We start from the raw sequence: 20,274 nt of genomic DNA on the forward strand, positions 1-20,274 counted from the left end.
TCCATGTATATGAAATGGCTGACTAGGCTAACCTATAAAGACAGAAAATAGATTAGAGGCTGGGGGAATGGGAACTGGGGAGTAACTGCTAATGGTTTCTTCTGGGGATTGCACAACTTTGTAAATATACTAAAAGCCATTGCCTGTATACTTTAAGAAAGTGAATTTTATGTTACGTGAATTGTATCTCAATAAAAAAATTTCAATTAAAAGAAACACATGAAAGGAGGATTTCTATACTTTGCCAAATTTCTGCCTCAAATGAATGCTTTTGCCATCTAAGTAATTTCATGAGAAGATAGTTTGGCAATATGAGCTATCAGACCATATATTTAAAACTTACAATGATTATAAGAAACCATTTATACAAAGAAATTTGTGTACATAAACACATGGATATAATGGTAGGTATATATATGCATAAATAAAAGTTCAGAAGGATATTTTAAACTGTTTAGTTGCTTCTGAGAAGTGGCTTAGAAGGAAAGGAAATAATAGAATTTCTTACTTAAAGAACTGGAAAAAAAAAAGACTAAGTTTTTCTCCTACCATTCATAGTGATTTCATATGACTCCAATTTAAGAATTTTCTCCTTGAAAAGCTGCTGTTGAACATCACTCTCAAGATCATGTTGCCCTTTTGTAAACCATTCAAAACACATCTGTGGATCAAGACAAATATTACCCTATAACTAAAATCCATTTCAGACAAATACAAATTCCAAATTGGGAGAGTAAAGATAAATCACTCTTAATTCTTTGAAAACTTATATTACCAAAATACCACTCAAAAGTGAAATCTTGGCACTCTGACACTAAATAAAGCAGCTCACTAGTAGTCTTTGTCCTAGATAATGAAAATATATACCTACACTTTTCATTCAACTTTATACTTGGGTTTTTCCACTAACATTTGTTAATGAGCCTTACTATGTGTCAGGCACTGTGTTAAAGGCACTGTCACATATTTAGTCCTTTCAACAATCCTATGAAATAGTTATTATCTATAAAATGAAATGAGGGAACAGTGATCCACTGTTAGAAAATGCCAAAGCAGGTGTTCTCCTGGTTTCATTTATTCTCAGCTGCTTAATTATAGTTTTAAAAATCTGCTTGGCATTTATTATTCTTTAGTATTTCTGGGGTACAACATCATTACAGGAATTCAAAGTTTTCTGTTGCTAACTTAAAATTAGTTTCATGGGACAGAAACAAAAACCTAAAAGATATACCAAGAATTCTTTAGCTGTACTCATTTGGCTGAATTTGGTTTTATCCAGAATGGTATAAAAATTACCAAGGAACACACACATTAATTTGTATCATACATATATATTATATAAAACATTTTTTCAGCACTTACAGTTCGTGGACAATTAGTATAAAGGTAAGCCTAGTAAGCTGAAAAGTGCTTAGAATTGATGTTGTGAGAGACACAAAATAATGTGAGACAGAAAAAAGTAAAATATTTAAGTACCACTTTTGCCTTATTTTATTCATAGTATCATCATCTTACCTCTCTATCTAATTCACAAACATCCTGGCCAGTCACAAGACACTCCCAGATTTCCTTGGCACGATTCCAACCCAGATACAGAGTAGCTTCTTGCAAGAAAAACGCCAGAAATTTTAGATGGGCCTCTAAATACTGTAAAAAGAAGTGATGCTAATTAATCCAGGAATTCCTATCTCAAAGCAAAATTTTAAAAAATGAATTTAAAATTAAAGTTTACCTAGTGCTTTTTCATATAACTAATGGTAAATATGAGAAATCAGTTTACAAGCTGACAATACAATGTAGTAAAAGCTACTTCAAGTTTATTACAAATTCAGCTGACATTAGAAGCCATAAAACATAGTTGCCTCACCACTCCCTTATCTGCAGTTCTGCTTTCTGCATTTCAGTTATCCTCTATCAGCTGTTGTCCCAGAAGCAGATGACCCTCCTGCTGACCTATTATCAGAAGGCCAACAGTAGCCTAAGGCTACATCACAAAGCCTACATCATTCACCCCACTTCATTTCATCACGCAGGCATTTTATCATCTCACATCATCACAAGGGTGAGTACAGTACAATAAGATATTTTGAGGGAGAGCCACATTCCCATAACTTCTATTACAGTACATTGTTATAGTTGTTCTATGTTGTTATTATTGTTGTTAATCTCTTACTGTGCTTAATTTATAAATTAAAATTTATCATAGATATGTATGTATAGGAAAAAAATCACAGCATATACAGGGTAGTACACTGTGGTTTCAGGCATTCACTGGGGGTCTTGGAACAATCTCCTGAGGACTACTATAATTTCAGCAATCTCAAAGCAAAACACCACAAATTCACAAGTGGCGAGTTAAGATGTTTTTTTTCTAGTTTTTTAGAAACAATATTACTAATAAACTGATTTGAAAAACAAAAGCAATCTTCTAGAGAATTGACAATTATTTCAGATCCAGACAAAATAAAATGGTTTTTATATTTTTATCATATATAGTTCTTACAAATGATTTTAGTTAAGATACAAAACTGTTCCATCACTACAAAGATATCTCATGTTATTACCTCTTTAGAGTTACACCCAACAGATTCTAGTTTTATAGTTTAAGTGCAAAGTGGCCAAATGAATGTTGTAAATCATGAAACAAAAGCACAATGCCGGATACCTCCCGGTAAGTGTATCGGCCATCCACTAGGGTTGAACCAGTTAAGCCTGCAGGTCCAGCCACGGCTGCTGCGAGTCGATGACAAGCTATCAAACTTCCCGTTACCAATTTCACAATTTCAAAATTTTTCTTCAAGTCTTGAATAATGCTCTTGGCAAAAACAACAAGAAGTAAAATGGTATGAGAATTTGCAGTCATTATGTCAGTTTAACATAAATACAGTCCTAGGTGAGGGAAAGCAAACAGGATTTCTTCACTCAAACTGAAATGACATCAATGTAGATAAAATCAACCTGGTATGTACAGTTACTAGGGAATTAATAATAAACTTGCTAATTTTTGTTATCAATAACAAATATCTCTAAAGAGATTCTTTTTTTTAAAAGAAGTCTTTTAAAAGAACTATTTCACTTCATCTGTACTTTTCCAGATCTTTCTTCCCAAGTCCACTACACTGAGGAAGTTCTAGCTCCTGAAGCAATCTAATTTCTCTGCAATTTAAAATTAGTCTTGAATCTTTTGAAATAAATTTCTAAAATACCATTCTAACTTTCAAAAATTGGCTTAATTATTTCAATAAGTTAAGGAAATAAAAAGGAACTGAGCTGGGGACATAGCAAAAGAAAAGCTCCTCAGGACCCAAAGGAAAATGATATGTAAACTCAAGGCATATTAAGTAATATAAATTAATTGTATTATTAAGCACAAAAAAGTAAAATACTGACTACAAAACATAGCAATTTTATTCATGTTTTGTTAGTACAAAAGGTTATATATTTAATTATATGATAATACAATATAGCTATACTCTCACCTTGTCTTGCTTTTGATAGGTTTGTTTTATGAATGAGCGGGTAATCTCATGAAGCTGACGCAAAGCTGGCACCACCCATACAAACTGGGGATTATTAAGCTGAGCTGACTAAAGTTAAGAAGAAATTACATCAGTTAAATTTAGAAATGAATGGCAGACTAAATTTATTAGCTATAAAAAATAAAAACAATTAGGCTTTATTGTTACATGTTCTATTATTTTTCTTTTCACACTGCTCATTTATAGCTTATCTCCATGCATTCATAATTCAGTCTTCAACTTCTTATTCTGCATGCAATTTCCTAAAGCCAAGAACTGCAAACAGGAGTGGATGTGAAGTGACAGTAAATGTGTAGGGGTACATCAGCAAAAAACAGACAATAAAGAATTAGCGACTTCAGAAGATAGATTAAGTAGTGCAGGCTGCTAGGACATGTTGACATAACAAAATAAATTGGTGGCAAAAGCTTGACTTGGATAATACTGAACTGGCTGATAAGTACAAAATACCAAGGATATGATCAAGTTACTGACAGTGGTCTGAATATAAAGAAAATATTCATAATCTGCTTATATTTCCTAGTTAAAACAATTTTGTAAGAGATATTTTTATCTTTATTTCAATCACTTTATACTTTATACTTTGTATTTCTCAAAAAGACATTTCTGAGACTGATACATAACAATCCAGATCTTTCTTAGTACATATCTGAAATGTCTGATGTTCATGCAATAATCTTTAAAAAGAGAACTGCTTTTTAATATATAGCATCTTCTGAACTATGAGATTTCATAGTTGTAAAACTGCTAGATTAAACACTATCAATTTATCAATTAAGTATTTAAAAAACTGAGAAAAGTTTAAGTCCTTAGCATTTATTTTAAAGTCTGAATTTTGTCTTTTTAAAAATCCTTCTTGCTTCCTCAAGTCTTTCTATAAGATGAAGATCTCTATAGGGTGGAAAAATACTTTAGATGTCTTTTGTGGAAAAACATCCTACTACTGCATATGTAAGTATGAGAGAGCTAATGCCAAAACAATACTGGCTTTCTTAGAGATTAGCCAATCAATCAGCAAATACCGTATTTTCTGGATTCTAAGATACAGATTTGATAAATTTTAACATTTCTGAAATTGTCACCTTTTACAATTATGTCAAAAGAAACTTACCAGCCACTAGGCATAAGAGTAAGTTCTGACACAGCTTTCCTTACCTGAATATGTGCAAACTTCTCTGGGTACAAAAGGTATTTGTTGATCTATCTGTCATTTTTATTTTTACTAGGTATAGGTAGCACCAAACAAGGATGGCTTTTTAACTTAAACTTAGATTACTGATTTGTTACTTAAATGCTATCAAAAAGATTACACTATGATGTGGTACTGACTAGCCTGTCATTTCCATCCACTCAATTAAAAGCAAAGGAAGTCACCTCAGACTAAAGCATTTTCAAAGCCAGGAGAATTTGGTGCAATAGACACATACCCTGTGAAGGTCTGTTATCACTCAGCACTAAATGTCTCTTTGTCCAAAGCTGTATCTTAATTCAAGAGAAGCTGTTTAACTTGTGCTATACATAACTCAACTAAGGAAAAAAGCAGCTTGAGTTTTACAAAAAAGGACAAGGACACAAAACTCCATATTCTTCAACATGCCTCTAATTATACAATCAATCTTAAAGATTTCAAAGAGGTCCAGAGCACTACTACTGATAATGAAAAGCAGTGTGTCACAAGTAAAGCTGTACATACTGGTCAAAGGAGACTTAGACTTACACTCTGAGTGTGATTCTAAACACATGGATGGTAAAAGTAAAATGTACAGTTTCTTTTTTTTCTTTGCAAACTTACTAAATCTGTGATGCAGGTTGTAATCACTGGCATTTTAGAATCACAGAAATAAGTGGTATATTAAAAGCCAACTATTTATGAGACTATCTAGAATATTTCTGCTAAGATATAAAAGTTGCAAAATGACAAATTACAAAACTCTAAGGCTTAAGTCCAAATGGACACTTTCCAAAGGGATTAAAAGATGTTAGGATATAAATACGAACACTTTAGCAAAAAGCAGATGTATTAAAGTTTCATTTTAACCAATTAAGTCAATTACGGTTAGAGTATTTTTATTCAACACTGAAAATCACCCTTTGAAGGTAGCTCACTATCCAATAAAAATAGAGAAAATTCACGTAAAATTTGAATTTAAAAAGTGTTTCTGACATAGGCTTTCTTAAGTTTAGCCAACAGGAAAGATGTTATTTATTCCATCATCTCTTTCACACTATGCTGCTACAAGAAAAATTTAAACTACTCTTTTCCACTTATAAAAGAGCAGAAGACTATGGTGAACAATTAAAATGAACATATTTGATAATGTCTGATAACAGAGCTAAGGTTACATAAGCAGGAGTTAATAGTATGTCCAAATTGGACTCTTAACACTAGATAAAGCCTCAAAGGTGAACTGGTTTAGCCTGCACACCTACACCTATATTCTCCCTATTTACTTCTGTTAAATGACTTGTCTCCTAGTATTTCCAGTGACGAGGAACTCAGGAGGCAGTGTATTCTGTTTCAGACTGTTCTCACAGAGAGTTCACTGATCTATCATACTGAAACAGGCCTTCCCATAACTTCTAGGAGATATCAAAAGTAAGATGAATCAAACTTCTCTACAACAATTCTCTAAAAATCTGAAGAAAAAGCTTTTATATTCTTTGCGTTCTCTCCTCTCAAAGCTGAACATACCCACTTCCTTATCTGTCTTGTTTTTCCAGACCCAGACATTTATCCAGAATCAAAGTAAAATTTTTTGCATGGGAGGACATTGTAAGTAAGTCTTTCCTCCTGTGCTGACCACATCACTCTGACACTATATACTGAGGGCATCTTACAACTTTTACTTTCAATGATGTTTTGGCGAGAAGAGGCCACTCAGCTACAGGTCAGTAATGAGTTTAGTGTCCTCACAGGGTGGAGGGGAGGAAGTAAGATGAAGGGAAACAACACTTACTGAAAGGCTGCCAGGCATTGCACTAGGAGAAATAAAGATAAACTTAAGGAATATGCAATATTATTTTTTGGCTTAGTAATTTTTTTTCTTTGGATGAGTACATTTAAACGTTTTAATTGAAGGAAAAAGTGAAATAAAAGAGGGAGAGGGTTGGGGTAAATGGTGGAAGGTGTAAAGGAAGCAAAGGAAAGAGGACCAAGGGAGCCAAGAGTATCCTGGCAGAATCTGTAGAAATAAAGTTAAGAAACAAAGGTCAGAATTTCTCAACACAACAGTGGAATCCGGGAATTTTAAGAGTGTCAAAAGCCGAGGGAAAGGCAATCAGTTGGGGGAACAGAGGTAGCTGAGGGTGGGAGGGGAGTAAGAGGTGGGTGATCTTGTCTTACCCTTCGCTTAGTTTCTGTGTAGCCTGGCAGGGAGACATAATCCCCAGTCAGCCCACCTTGCTGCCTGGCAGGAAAGGGCATAGCATAGAAAAACACCTTTAGTGGCAGTATATAATTCACCCCCCTGCCTGGAGTCATATCCAGGGGGCTTTGAACTTCCAACTGCCCCCCTTCAGCTATGTGTGTTCTTTACGAGAGTAACTGTGATAGCACTTAAGTCAACTGACAAGTGCTATGTAAAGGCAAGATACTATTATTTGGAATGATATAATGGTACATCAGAATTTTACTGGGAGCAGTGGGAAATAAAAAAGGAAGGATATTCAAGTCTCACAAAATGACTCCAAAATCTCCCTGTTACTTTTTGAGTTCTGTTATATAAAACAACAGACATGAATGAAGTGACAACAAGAGAAGCAATAAAGATGCAACGATGCTGTTAACTGGAAGAGCTAAGTGATGTGTCGCTGTAACTAGGAAGGAGCAGAGGGCAGGAAGGACTTTCTGGTTTCAGAAGCCATTTCCCTGGACAGAGGGAAAAGTCCCTTTAGCTTTGACCTTGATATCTGTACAGATCTTTATCTGAAAAGAAAAGACCAGATACCCTTTTCCTCTATTACTATTAGTATTGAAGGAACAACTTTTTAAATAACTCTGGATGAGTTTCAATCAGAAAGACAGAGGCTGCTTAATTATCTGAATCACTGAGCTAAGAAAATTAGAAAAATTCAAATGTATCTGAGTAGAAAGACAGCATTATTGTTGAATTAAGGGAATAATTCCTCATAATCTGAGCATCACCAGCTCCAGTCTGAACACTTTTAAAATCTTAAAAGCTAGATTACATGTAGGAAATTCACTTGATCAAATTTCAATGTCAGAATATAAAACAAAGTTATTAAATATCCCCAACTAATCTTTATGACCAAACATAACTTAAAAAAATAAAGCCCACTGAATCACCAAGCCTCTAACAAGAACTAAAAATCTCTGAATATATCAATGACACAGCAGTCTTCAAGATCTTTTAAAGAAATACATATTAATGAAAGCCAAGAAAAATATTTACCAGTGAAATTACTAAGGCACTAGCTATTTACCAAAAACTTTTCCTATGTTAACAGTAAAATGAAATACCTCTCACTGCGAGGCTTTATGTCTGGTCTGGGCAACTGGAGGGCCTGTGCGGGAGGAGACCACCTCTCTGAACAGGGCTGCTGCAACAGTGGAAACAGGTTCCAGTGAGCAGCCACCGAGATCAGCCGTCTCAGAGGAGAGACTTGATGTTCAAGGACTGCAGCAACAGGACAGCCATAATCACCACTGCTCACTGCTAACCACCCTTCCAAAAGACAGTCTAGAAGGCCACAGCAACCTGGAGGCAAGAGCCCCAAAGGGTAGGGCTCCCTCTTGCAGTCACTACCCAAGCCTATGTCTCAGACTGAACCCCAGCAGCAGGCCCGCACTCAATCTTTGTCTAAGAAACTGCTTTAGCAACCCAGCTGAATCAAGCACCTGAATGAATATGTGCCAGCACTGAATGACCACCCCCTTCCTCCCTTCTTTCTTTCTTCTGACTCTGTGAATGGCTCTCCATGTCTCCTTTATGGGAGAAAAATGGGCACGATATTTATGTAGAATCCACTCTACTCAATGTTGTGCACACTCTGGATTTAATTTAAAAAAGAAAAACAAAGTTAAGGTCTTATAATTTTATGAAAATTATATAATAAAGCTACCCTTGTAACCTGTTTTTTTCCCCTTTGAGAGTCAGTAACTCCCCAGGCTTTAAATAATAAAGCATAAGTCAAAAATGAACATTTCAACAGCAGTTTGTATCTGAATATCACTTTAAGAAACACTAAAACATACTATTAACTTAAAATTATATAAGTAATTAATTAAGAGGAATTATTAAGTTAGTATACCTTTTAGTTGGTTCCATCTGCAAATTCTTACCTTGAATCCATCCTTTTTGTTTTTTTCCAAACCTGACCATTCTCCAGGCTGAAAATTAATTTTAAGAGAAACATAAGTGATTTGGGAAAAGCAGTATCTATAATTTCCCAATCTTATACTCTAAGGTAAGAGCTTCCAGATAGGACATTTAGTCTAATTTACATAAGAGGGCAAGACAATTATTTGGCTTTAATTACTCATACAATACTCTTGTTCTGACAACAAAACTAGACCACAGGTAAAACCAACCCTTTTAATATCTTCTATGCACTTAATGATGTAGCTCCTCTTGATTGCTTCTTTTACTGCATATGCATCACTAAGAATTGTCAGGTGCTCCTCCAAGGCTTGCTGAATAAGGCTACTGGGCAGGGTTGGAAGATGAGCCAGTTCCCAGAGCACATCTAACACCTACAATGACACCACACGTGATGAGCGCTGCAACACCCAAGTAAAACTGCTTCAAGTAGTTGTAGCTAGAAAAATTCATTTGATTCTCCTGCCTTTCCAGAAGTAGCCTCAAAGCGAGCTTCCCGGCCTATTCGTCCAATCAGGCTCAATAGCTTCTGTCTTACTCTATCGCTCTCTGTCTCCCAGCTCTGCAGAATGGAAAAGAAAACATAGGAATTGCCTCACAATCCAATTTTATCACACTGGCAAAAATAGGCAGAAAACTTTAAAACTTGAGCTAAAAAAGCTAAATGAAGTAAGAAGAGCACATTTAAGCACTGCTAATTTAGAGCGGGGAGACCTCAAAATAAGCTTCTTTTAGAAAAATTTAAAAGTAAACATGTTTGAATACATACCTTTTGAATGAGAACAAACAAATGATTAAGTTGATCTGAATTAAATTTGACAGCTGCTGCAGCAATAATAGTATGAATGTTCTCGATCACAGTAGATGATTGTCCTGACTAGAAAAGGAGACATTGGGAAAAAGTTAAGTCTTGGCACTTGGAAAAACCTGTCTTCTACCTGGCAATTTATAGAAGCAAAAGCAATACAGTAACAAAAATTAATGGACTCTAGCATAATCAGCACTCACTTGCATGATAATACTGGCAAGACTACAATGAAGCAACAATTATTAACAGCTATTGGTTGGCCTTGTTTAAATTCCTAACAGCATTAAATCTTGAAAAAGACAATGTAAAAAGAGAAGAGAATCTAGTTCTCAAACTGACATATTCATTTCAAGAGAACAAAATTATTTCCAAGTGGCTAAAAACAGAAAATCCAACTGATTACAAGACAAACCTACTCACTTTTGGCATTTTATAAATGATCTTGAGGACCTCAGCTAAGAATATTACTTGCCTCATTTTTTATTTTACTCAGATATTTTATGACTTCATTAATATTTATTTATGTGAAAGGTAGTAAGTCTCTGCTTCAGAGATGCAGAACTTATGGTTGATACTTACTTTACAACCTCAATCATGGATGGCTCTGCCATGCCTCACTGTTCACATGTGAGAGACTTTGAAGGGGCAAGGGAACATTTTTAGATTCAATTCTATAAGAATTTTCTTAGTATCTTTCATACACGTGAATTCACTGAATGCAATAGGGACATACAATATTATACATCATGGTCTCTAATCTTCAACCTTATGTGGATTCAAAACTTGTATTTACAAAACAAAATTACATGAGTATTCAACTAAGGTCAAGACATGGGAAGTAAAATTTATAGGATCCAGGACTGTTTTCTTGTAGTTTTGCACCTAACTTAATATGTTTGTAATGCTAGACTGGGAGCTGGCAACTTATATTTCCTCTGCCAGCTGTACTCCCGTTGTATTCTGTCAATGAGAGGCACTGTGGGGAGAGGAGAAGGCAGGAGGAAGGAAGAAGTGTTTCTGGTTTATGCTCAGACTGGATGCAGGTGCTGCCATCTATGGCACCAGGGGATTCTGGAGGCGCTGGTGGCAGTGTCCCCTTTTTGATAGTTCCAGCACTTGCAGAGAAAGCACCTCCAAAAGAGCTTCCTTTCTTGGACTTACTACGCCCTTTTACATTTGCTCTCCTAGCATTCATACTTCCCTTTTTGCCCCTCCACCTTAGCAACACTTTCGCAAACAAAGCTCTGTATTCAATTCCCTCTGAAATACCTAGCAGAGCTTCTGTTTCCTGACTAGACTCTAACTGACACAGTGACTAAGTGAATACAGATAAAGTGAGTTCCAGGCTTCTTTCTGGCTTAGCAACTAGATGAAGAATACAATTACTGAAGAAGACTGGAAAATGATTACATTTAGACATATTGAATTCGAGATGCCTATGAGATAACACATGTGAAGGTGTAACTGTTGTATCCTTAGATATTCTGCACTGGAGTTCAAGAAGAGGTCTGAATTAAAGATATAATTCTGAGAGTCAGCAGCATCCAAATACGGTCAAAGCCCCAGGAGTAGATGAAACTGACTAGTGAAACATTATACAGTGAGAATAAGGCTTGAAAAAACTCCTGTTTAAAAAGTAGAAGACAGTAAGTTAGTAAAGAAGACTTAAGAAGGAATGCCAGAAAATGGGAGGAAAACCAGTAGAATGGACTATTAACAAAGTGAAGAAAAAATTAAGTATAGGGTCAATCCTGTCACAGCTGCTGAGAGCTCTGGTGAGATCAGATCTGTAAACTCAGTAAATATTAGTATCATCCTCAGTTAATAGAATTACACAGGGAAAGCTCATCAATGAAAACTGGTACGCAATATAGTGGAAAGAATACTGGACTGATAAACAAAAGACAGACCTACTCCTAGTTTTGCCACTAACTGCTACAGAGCCTGCAGAAAGGCTTTTCATTTTATAATCTGAGAAATGAGAATACTAGCCTTGATCAGTAATCTTACATCTTTTGAGTAGTTCAAGTCTTTTTAGATATACAATCTTAATAGAAACCCTAAGATGTAAAACAGATTTGACCAGGGCTATTCTGGTTACTTCCCTGCTCATTCACCACCCTCCTACCTCTCCTACTAACAAAATGTCAGAAAAAGGCAAAAATAATTCCAATCAACTTACCTGTATCTTCCAAATCTTAGCAAGCTCATCTAAAGACAATTTACTGCCCAAGAGCTCAATAATTCCCTTTATACGATCACAGTATTGTGCTTGGTCTATATTGCCTAAGAGAAGAAACAGCAAAGAGGCAGACAGATACAGTGAACACTGACTTTCTAAACATGATTCTATTACTTCAAAGCAACATTAACTTGCTAATAAGATTAAAGGCTAATATAGCCAAAGCAACAATTTCACAACTTTTTAAATACAAATACACATTTTTTATAATAATCTGTTAGGTAACATATACATATATATTTTTTAAAGCAACTTACCTTCCAATGCAATGGATAGAACTGAGTTTTCAACTAGCCAATCTAATAGTCTGTCTGTATCTATAGCATTCTTCACAGATTTGGATAAAGTGCTATCTTCTATTAGTTTGGTTACCTAAAAAGATAGGATTAAAATCTAATGGAAACACACATCATCAAAATCTTAAGACACACACACACACACATACTGTGACTTATAACGTTACAATGTGGTCTGCTAATTCCCAAAATGTATCCAAGGTCAGTTGTTACAAGTGAACAGACTACTAATTTGTGATGTCTCTTTAAAAAGAACACAGACAACTTATAGCTCGTATTCCCCGGGCCACTGCTGAGTGGCTCAGAGATGAGCACCTGACAAACTTCAAGCAGGGCACATCCTCCAAACTCTGTATTTGGGACCTGAGAGAAAGTGTCAGTCCCTCTCTGGTGATGGGAGCTATCCATGGCCATGATGTCTCTCATATGAAAGGTATCACTCTGCAAGCAGAGAGAGAGAACAAAGCCAACAAGCTTAGAAAAGCAGAGACAAAGTTGGACAGAGCCTGGCAGGGGTCAAATCTCAAATTCTAGTTGTTCCCTGTTGCCTTCATGTGACCCTATAGTTACATGGTTTGGCCAGTTAACTGTTCATTCATATGAAATGGTCTGGCCTTCTTCCATTAAATTCCTCTTTTGGTCTAAGGTGGTTCAAGCTGTTTATTTCACTTGTAGCAAGAATCCTAATTAATATACAACTGAAGGAAAAATAACTGGAATTATGACTAAATTGTACTGGCTTCACCTGTCACTGACCAAAACTGCCTATGCTCATATAAAGTTTAGGTTGCTATACAAAATTATTTCTATCATTTTGCTTATTAGAAAACATCACAGCTGTAGTCCATGTTTTTGTTCGAACCCCAATTAGAAGATTTGGGGTAAGTAAACACTTTACCTGAAATATATTAAAGGAATTGTACACTTAGGTACATTTCAGATTTATAAAAAGTAAGTCTCAAACTGTATACTCCAAGGAATTCAGGTCATTTTATTAACCATTATAAATGTATACACCATTTTATATGCAACCATTGTTATATCTTTATTTGTATGATTACAAAAAATTCTTTATGTCCTAAGAATTTTTTTTTTTGAGAGGGCATCTCTCATATTTATTGATCAAATGGTTGTTAACAACAATAAAATTCTGTATAGGGGGGTCAATGTTCAATGCACAATCATTAATCCATCTCAAGCCTAGTTTTCGTCAGTCTCCAATCTTCTGAAGCATAACGAACAAGTTCTTACATGGTGAACGAATTCTTACGTAGTGAATAAATTCTTACATGGTGAACAGTACAAGGGCATTCATCACAGAAACTTTCGGTTTTGATCATGCATTATGAACTATAAACAATCAGGTCAAATATGAATATTCGTTTGATTTTTATACTTGATTTATATGTGGATCCCACATTTCTCCCTTTATTATTATTATTATTTTTATTTTTAATAAAATACTGAAGTGGTAGGCAAGATAAAGGTAAAAACATAGTTTAGTGCTGTAAGAGGGCAAATGTAGATGATCAGGTGTGTGCCTATGGACTAAGTATTAATCCAAGCTAGTATGTCCTAAGATTTTTATAATAATTACCACAAGTTTTGGCAGAGTTTAAAGTGCCGGTACTTTAAAAAAGTCTTCCAGAAATAAATGAAAAACTTACTTCTTTGAGAGAATTCATTTTAGCGCTAAAATGTGGTGATTTCAGCATGCGCAGTAGGATGTCTAGTCGAAGGTCGTCCACAACAGTTACCAGCTCCGGTTGGAAGCGCATGCAAAGTAACTTAATGGCAGATAAGAGCTCAGGAATGCTAACCAATCTCTTTCATTAAAAACACACACAGAAAAACAAAAAACAAAAAAGGATCCATGAAAACATTTTGATCTCACTTCTTTTAAGACTCACAGGAATATAAGAAATTTTCAAAAACAATGGTGTGGTACTGATATTGGATCAGATACTGATATCTAATATACTCCATATGGTCGATTAACTGCATTTTGCTTCTAAACAAAAGTTAGCACATCGGTAAGCAAAGGAAGGGAAGAAATTCAAGGCAGACAAAATAAATCACGTTAAATTTAAATGTCAAGATTGCTTTAAACAACTTTGGATAAGCTTTGAGCACTGAATCACCTTAAAGCTTCTTCAGTGCTATACCAATTTTAGTCCTATCAAAATCAATAGGCTAGCGAAATTCTGAAAGATGTTACTGAGAACCCTATATTCATTCTTTACTAAGGTAACACCAGCCACCACTGGTATTACAGAAAAAGCATTTTTCAGTTAGGAAATATAATATTAACTTGATGTGAGTGAGTTCTGTGTACCAGAATCCACACAGCAATGGTAATGTCAACCTTGCCCCAAGTCCTGGTTCTGCCTCCATGGACTAACAGGCACAGGGGCCTACCTGGCTGGAGACAGCATTTACCTTGTCTTTGAGGTCCTTTTCCTCCACACTCCGCACATCCTGGATCGTAGTAAGAATGACTGGATCTAGCATGGGCTGCAGAAACAAAGCACTACAGCTAAGAAGGACTTCTGAGTCTGCTCCAAAACTAGACATGAGATACTTCTTAATTCATATTTCACAAAAGAGAGAGTGCCATGCAAAGATCTAAATTCTGTATCAGAGCTGCCAATAACTAACAACACATTCCTCAAGTAAACCCTTAAATGACTCTGGGCACTACGTCCTTTAGTAATCCTTGTCACTACTACCTTATAAGAATCTTTTTGAAGAGCAGCCAAAGACAGACACAGGGACTAACTTCTAAAACATGAGTATGTAAATTATTTTTTAACAATGTAAATATTTTGCATTTGATTTTTAAAAAATGAATGTAAGCAGAGACCACAAAAAATATGCTGTTATATGCACTACTTTTGCTTGCTGATATAAATGAAGCCTGCAAATGAGACTCATACAACACACTGCTCCAGAATGTTAGCACAAACAGATAAATTGTAAACAGTATGTGAGAAGTAGTAAAATGTTAGCTCACAGTATGTGAGAAGTAGTAAAAATAACTTTAAAAACTGATTTGACTGTCAAAGCCAAGAAGACATTAGCAATGAATTAAAATTACATCAACCAACTATTCAAATAGAATTTCTTCATTTATATTTATGCCAGTTGTACAGTGAGGACTGAAGCCCATTAGGGTAAGAGGCAAGTCCCACTGTTCTTGTCAGCATGTGCCAGCCCTGCTTAACTCTCACTCTGAGGGACAGGCATGACTATTGTCACCATTTTATAGATAAGGGAGCCAGGCAGAGAGGTTATATGTCTTCCGAAGTCACACAACTATTTTTTTTTTTTAGGAGAGCAAGTGAGAGGCTTTTATTTTAGAGATAAAGCGAGAGGACAGAGCTCCTGGCTCAGGCCAGGAGAGGACAAGAGAGCCCCCAAAGTCACACAACTATTAATTTATGTCAAGTAACATGGTATGAATACAAGTTTATGGTATGAATTTACTGCTGAATGATTTTAAGGTTGGATAGTTTGATATAATTAAATGCAGTTAAATATGCTTTAGTTGGAAATTCATATACTTCTTCCTCTTTTTAAGTATACTATGCTTACATATAAACCCTATTACTTTATACTAATTGGCAGCTGGAATATTTAATCTAAATCTCTTTCCATGGAGCAATACATGGGTAAAGAGCATGTATTTAAAAATCCAGTCCTGGCTCTGATATATTAAAAAGCCAATGTTTAATTATTAATATTTATTAAATTATTAAACAGTCAAGTCATTTTGCCCATTATGTTTTAGTACACTAGCTATAAAACCAATGATTATATTTATGCTTGATAAACTGAAAGAATACTACATGTTTCTAAAGAGCTTAATCTCCAGAATGAAGAAATATATAAACAGCCATCCTACTTCATTTTAAAATCTTATAGTATTATTTTGACATTGAAAGAACTTAACATTACTGTAGAAATTTCCAAAATCTGCTAAGAAAACATGCCCCTTGTTAAAACGGCCCTAATTAAATTAGATATAAGAAAGAATAGTGCATACAAAAACATTGCTCCCACTGGCCCTTTTATAGTGATATAAAAAAAAGTCTGTAAAAGTTAAAAGTTTCACAGATTTATTTATAAAGAAAATAATAAATGGAATTATTTCAAAATGACTTTTTATTCAGGAAAAGTTAAGTGAAATGGAAAGGAAACAAGAATGTATAATGGGCCTTAAGCATCAGAAAACTGAACACTCATAGCATTGACTAATCTATGACCTGGTGACTTACAATCTGCAGAGGCAAGGAATCAGACAAGGTGTGTTGTAAAGCTGTTACTCAGTAGTGAGTAACTGAGCTAGTAAGTGAGCTCAGTGGACTGCTCAACACTCACCTAATTTGATACATAATGGCACCCAGCCCTTAAACAGTCCCATGAAGGAGGTAGGGACATATGCTACCTATTTTATAGATAAGGGAATAAAGAAAAAATATATGTTACCATATATAAATCATATTTGATAAAATGATAAATTGAAAAGGTAAACAGCTTTTTTAAATGCCAGAGGTCTCCTGTACCAGAAATTATTTTTTATTTATCTTTTGATAATATTTTTACTAGGATAGCTAATCTGAAAAAAAAAACTTGCTCTGGATTAGGCACAATTCTGAACAACCTGATAAAAACATAATTATTACTGTTTGTATGTCTTAGATCACCTCCTCAAGCAAACATCAAATGGATAATCTTACCTGTACCACTGAGGAGTTGAGGTATTCTGCACACACCCCTAGGGGCTGCACCAGTGCTGACACTGCCTGCAAAGACAGTGAGGGTTAGAAATAGAAGAGAGGACTTTTCCCTTTCAACATTAAACAAATTCTTCTCAATATATCAGAGAAAATTTTAAATAGTGATTTGATCAAGTCATGAACGAATGACTAGACAAACTATATTCCTGGATAGGAAGAATTGATATAAAGATGTCAATTCATTTAAATAACACAAATTTAATGTAATTTAAAACATATTCCAATAAAACTTCTTTGGAGGACTGGATGAAATGATTCTAAAGTTCATATTGTAGAAAACTAAAAATTGTTATTTGGAAAAGACAGAATAGTTGGGAAAGGAGTGAAATGTGCCTTTAACAAAAAGATACATTAAGACTTGTACGAAGATTATAAAACTTAACTGAAGTACATTAAAGAAAGCCCAAGTAAATGAGGAGATACCATGTTGTTGAATTGAAAGGATGCATATTGTAAAAATGTCAGTTCTCCACATGCTGACTTATAAAATTAACACAATTTCAAATATGATCTCAGTAATACTTTACACAAGAAAACCTGACATGTTGACTACATTCAGAAGAGTAAAAATAAATGAATGATCAAGAAAATTTGAGAACAGGCAGATGTTGGGCACTACCAATAATTAAAACAGGGAAGCAATAGTATAGGAATGGCTAAAGAATGAACAAACAGATGAATGACTAGAACAGAAGTCCAGGAACAAATCCATGTACATGGGAGACTTTGACAAATGATAAAGCCAATAATCAAAATAGTAAAGAAAAAAATGGATTATTCATTATAAAAGATGTTCCAACAATTAGTTACCCATTTGGAAGAAAATAAAATTCATCTCTATCTTATATAACATACAAAAATAAATTCTAAATTAATTCAAGAACTAAGTATAAAAAAATAAAACTGTAAAGGCATGAAACAAAATGAGTATTTTTATAACCTTGGGATGGGGGAACACTTCCCAAGCAAGTTAGAAAACTTTTCGGCCATTAAGGAAAAAAACTGACTATATAAATTATAATCTCAAGGCTTTTGTACCACAAAAGACCCCATCAATAAAAATGAAAAGAGAGAAGCAAAAGACTGGGAGAAAAAATTTATAAATATACAAAATACAGATGGTATCAAAATGCTTAATATAAAAAGAATCCTAAAAATTAGTAAGCTAAAAAACCCTGAAGAGATCTAAATAACCAGAGAAATTTACAGAAGAAATGCAAACAGCCAATAATCATGACGAAATGCTTAAATTCACAAGAAATCTGAGTATTACAAATTAAATAATAAAACACTATTTTCTGTCCATTTTGTCAGAAAATTAAAGATTGAAAACATTCAGTACTAACAGGAGTATAGGAAATGGGTTTGTGGGAGTACAGACTGGTACAGCTTTTTAGAAAGAGATTACTATCAATTATGATTTTAAAAAGTATATAGTCTTTAACCCAGAAATCCCATTTTCTAGAAATCTATCCTTCATTAATGGTAGCATATGAACATAAAGACAAATTTACATGGAATGCTCTCTGTAACAGTAAAAACTTAGAAATACTCCAGTGCCCATTAATAAGTGACTGCATCATGGTACAGTATTTGCAAAAATACATTAGAACCATTAAAAACACTGACAGTACTAACCTGGAAACATTTCATGATTTAATATTAAATGAAAATATGCTACTAGGTATAGCCTGAAAACAAAGAAAGAGGGAGAGAATGGACACAGAGACATAAGTATAGGGAAAAGTCAGGAGGGTGGGCATTAAACGGCAACCATTACCTAGGAGGTAGGTACATATGTTGGGGAAAGAGGAGTAGACAGGCAATTTACTTTGTACAGGTATTTTTATCTGAAGGATTGTGAATGGTGGTTTTTCCCATTATTTTTCAAATTCAAAATATGTAAATATAAAATGGATACATTTACTTGTACTTAAGGTATTTTTATCTGAAGGATTGTGAATGGTGGTTTTTCCCATTATTTTTCAAATTCAAAATATGTAAATATAAAATGGATACATTTACTTGTACTTACAATGTACAGTATGTCTTATAATATGGCCTAAATTTACTCTGGAATACAGTCACCTTCTTTAATGGTCAGAAATCAGGCACTTAGTTGTGCAATTTTAATCATACTTGTTTGTTAAAATTAGAGTCTCAATCTTTGGAATCTCTTTCTCCTATGCCTGAATCTTACCATCTCCTAAACACAACTTAAACAAGGTAATTCTATATCAACTGCACCAAAATACAGTTTTTCTGAAACTCATTTCTAATATACTTGATCTACTCAATGGGGATCAAAATAACAGCCTAACAACCTAGTTAAGATTCAGGGAAGGTAGAAGAGGCTCCCTCATCAGTCTGTAGAATATTTATGATCTAACAGACATTTGATCTTTAAGGATAAACAGTGGGCCGCAAGAAAGGGTCAGTTTATTACTAACCAAACCATTAGTCCCCTCTTGGTTATTCCTCTCATCCAAAGATGGGCCAAGGGATTCAGTTATTGTGTCATGGTTCCACAGAAATAACTGCTGCTCTAAGCACAATGGTGCATCACTCAGGTGCAATGAATTATTTTAGTGTATCATTCTCTGCCCTGATCAAATCTCATTATCCAGCACAGTATCTTATACATGGTAAGTACATTCAGAAATATTTTTAACTGAAAGATTAATTAACTAGAGAAGAGAATAAAGTGCTCTGTTACCAAAAGGTCAGCAGTCAGAAAAATTAAAAATTAAGTTATTCCCTTTACCACAAGGTTGAAATTTTTAGAGAAAATGGAGTTGACATGAAAAGATGATCCTGCACTTGAGGGATGATTCTTAGCTCTTCTTAGAGCCCTCTGTTATCTCTCAAATACCAAAAAGCTTATTAAACAGCCTTAAAATGAAGTATTGTATTTGTGTCTGGGACTATGAAATAAAATCTGAATTAACTGAGATACAAAAATGTTGTGTACATATGTACTTGCCACATATAGCAAGTGTCCTTAAAAATTAAGATAATTTCATGCAAGCAACACTGATTAAGAGAAAAACACCATAGGCAAAGAGGAATTAATGAGGTAAAAAACCAGAACACTCTACATCAAGATTTGGTTACAATTATAAGTAAATATTTCTTTGTTTATCAGAACTGTTGAGGCTGCTCCTGCAAAGATTAATTTATACTTTAATGTTTAATTTAATGTGTCCAGGCCACATTCATTGAGTTTTTTTAAAATTTTTTATTGAGGTATG

At 34.5% G+C, this 20,274-nt stretch overlaps 1 protein-coding gene across 6 annotated transcripts in view; it reads right to left on the minus strand.

The window, feature by feature from the left end:
- USP24 (ubiquitin specific peptidase 24) overlaps positions 1-20,274 on the minus strand; it is a 171,751-nt gene that overhangs the window by 76,713 nt on the left and 74,764 nt on the right. For 4 of the 6 annotated variants that reach the window (XR_012130171.1, XM_073233987.1, XM_073233986.1 and 1 more), the window contains exons 8-22: positions 16,964-17,029; positions 14,664-14,738; positions 13,892-14,050; positions 12,186-12,300; positions 11,869-11,972; positions 9,648-9,755; positions 9,345-9,440; positions 9,091-9,252; positions 8,842-8,889; positions 8,020-8,099; positions 6,883-6,946; positions 3,480-3,587; positions 2,666-2,815; positions 1,516-1,647; positions 550-661 (exon numbers count right to left, since the gene is read on the minus strand). Coding sequence is in view for 5 of the 6 variants with exons in the window: in XM_073233987.1 (XP_073090088.1) it covers positions 550-661; positions 1,516-1,647; positions 2,666-2,815; positions 3,480-3,587; positions 6,883-6,946; positions 8,020-8,099; positions 8,842-8,889; positions 9,091-9,252; positions 9,345-9,440; positions 9,648-9,755; positions 11,869-11,972; positions 12,186-12,300; positions 13,892-14,050; positions 14,664-14,738; positions 16,964-17,029 (1,579 nt within the window). In the remaining variant the exon portion in view is untranslated. The remainder of the gene's footprint in view (positions 1-549; positions 662-1,515; positions 1,648-2,665; positions 2,816-3,479; positions 3,588-6,882; positions 6,947-8,019; positions 8,100-8,841; positions 8,890-9,090; positions 9,253-9,344; positions 9,441-9,647; positions 9,756-11,868; positions 11,973-12,185; positions 12,301-13,891; positions 14,051-14,663; positions 14,739-16,963; positions 17,030-20,274) is intronic. The other 2 variants (XM_073233988.1, XM_073233989.1) reach the window with 2 other exon arrangements.

Source organism: Manis javanica, chromosome 4, assembly GCF_040802235.1.
Source record: "Manis javanica isolate MJ-LG chromosome 4, MJ_LKY, whole genome shotgun sequence".
Lineage (NCBI taxonomy): Eukaryota > Metazoa > Chordata > Mammalia > Pholidota > Manidae > Manis > Manis javanica.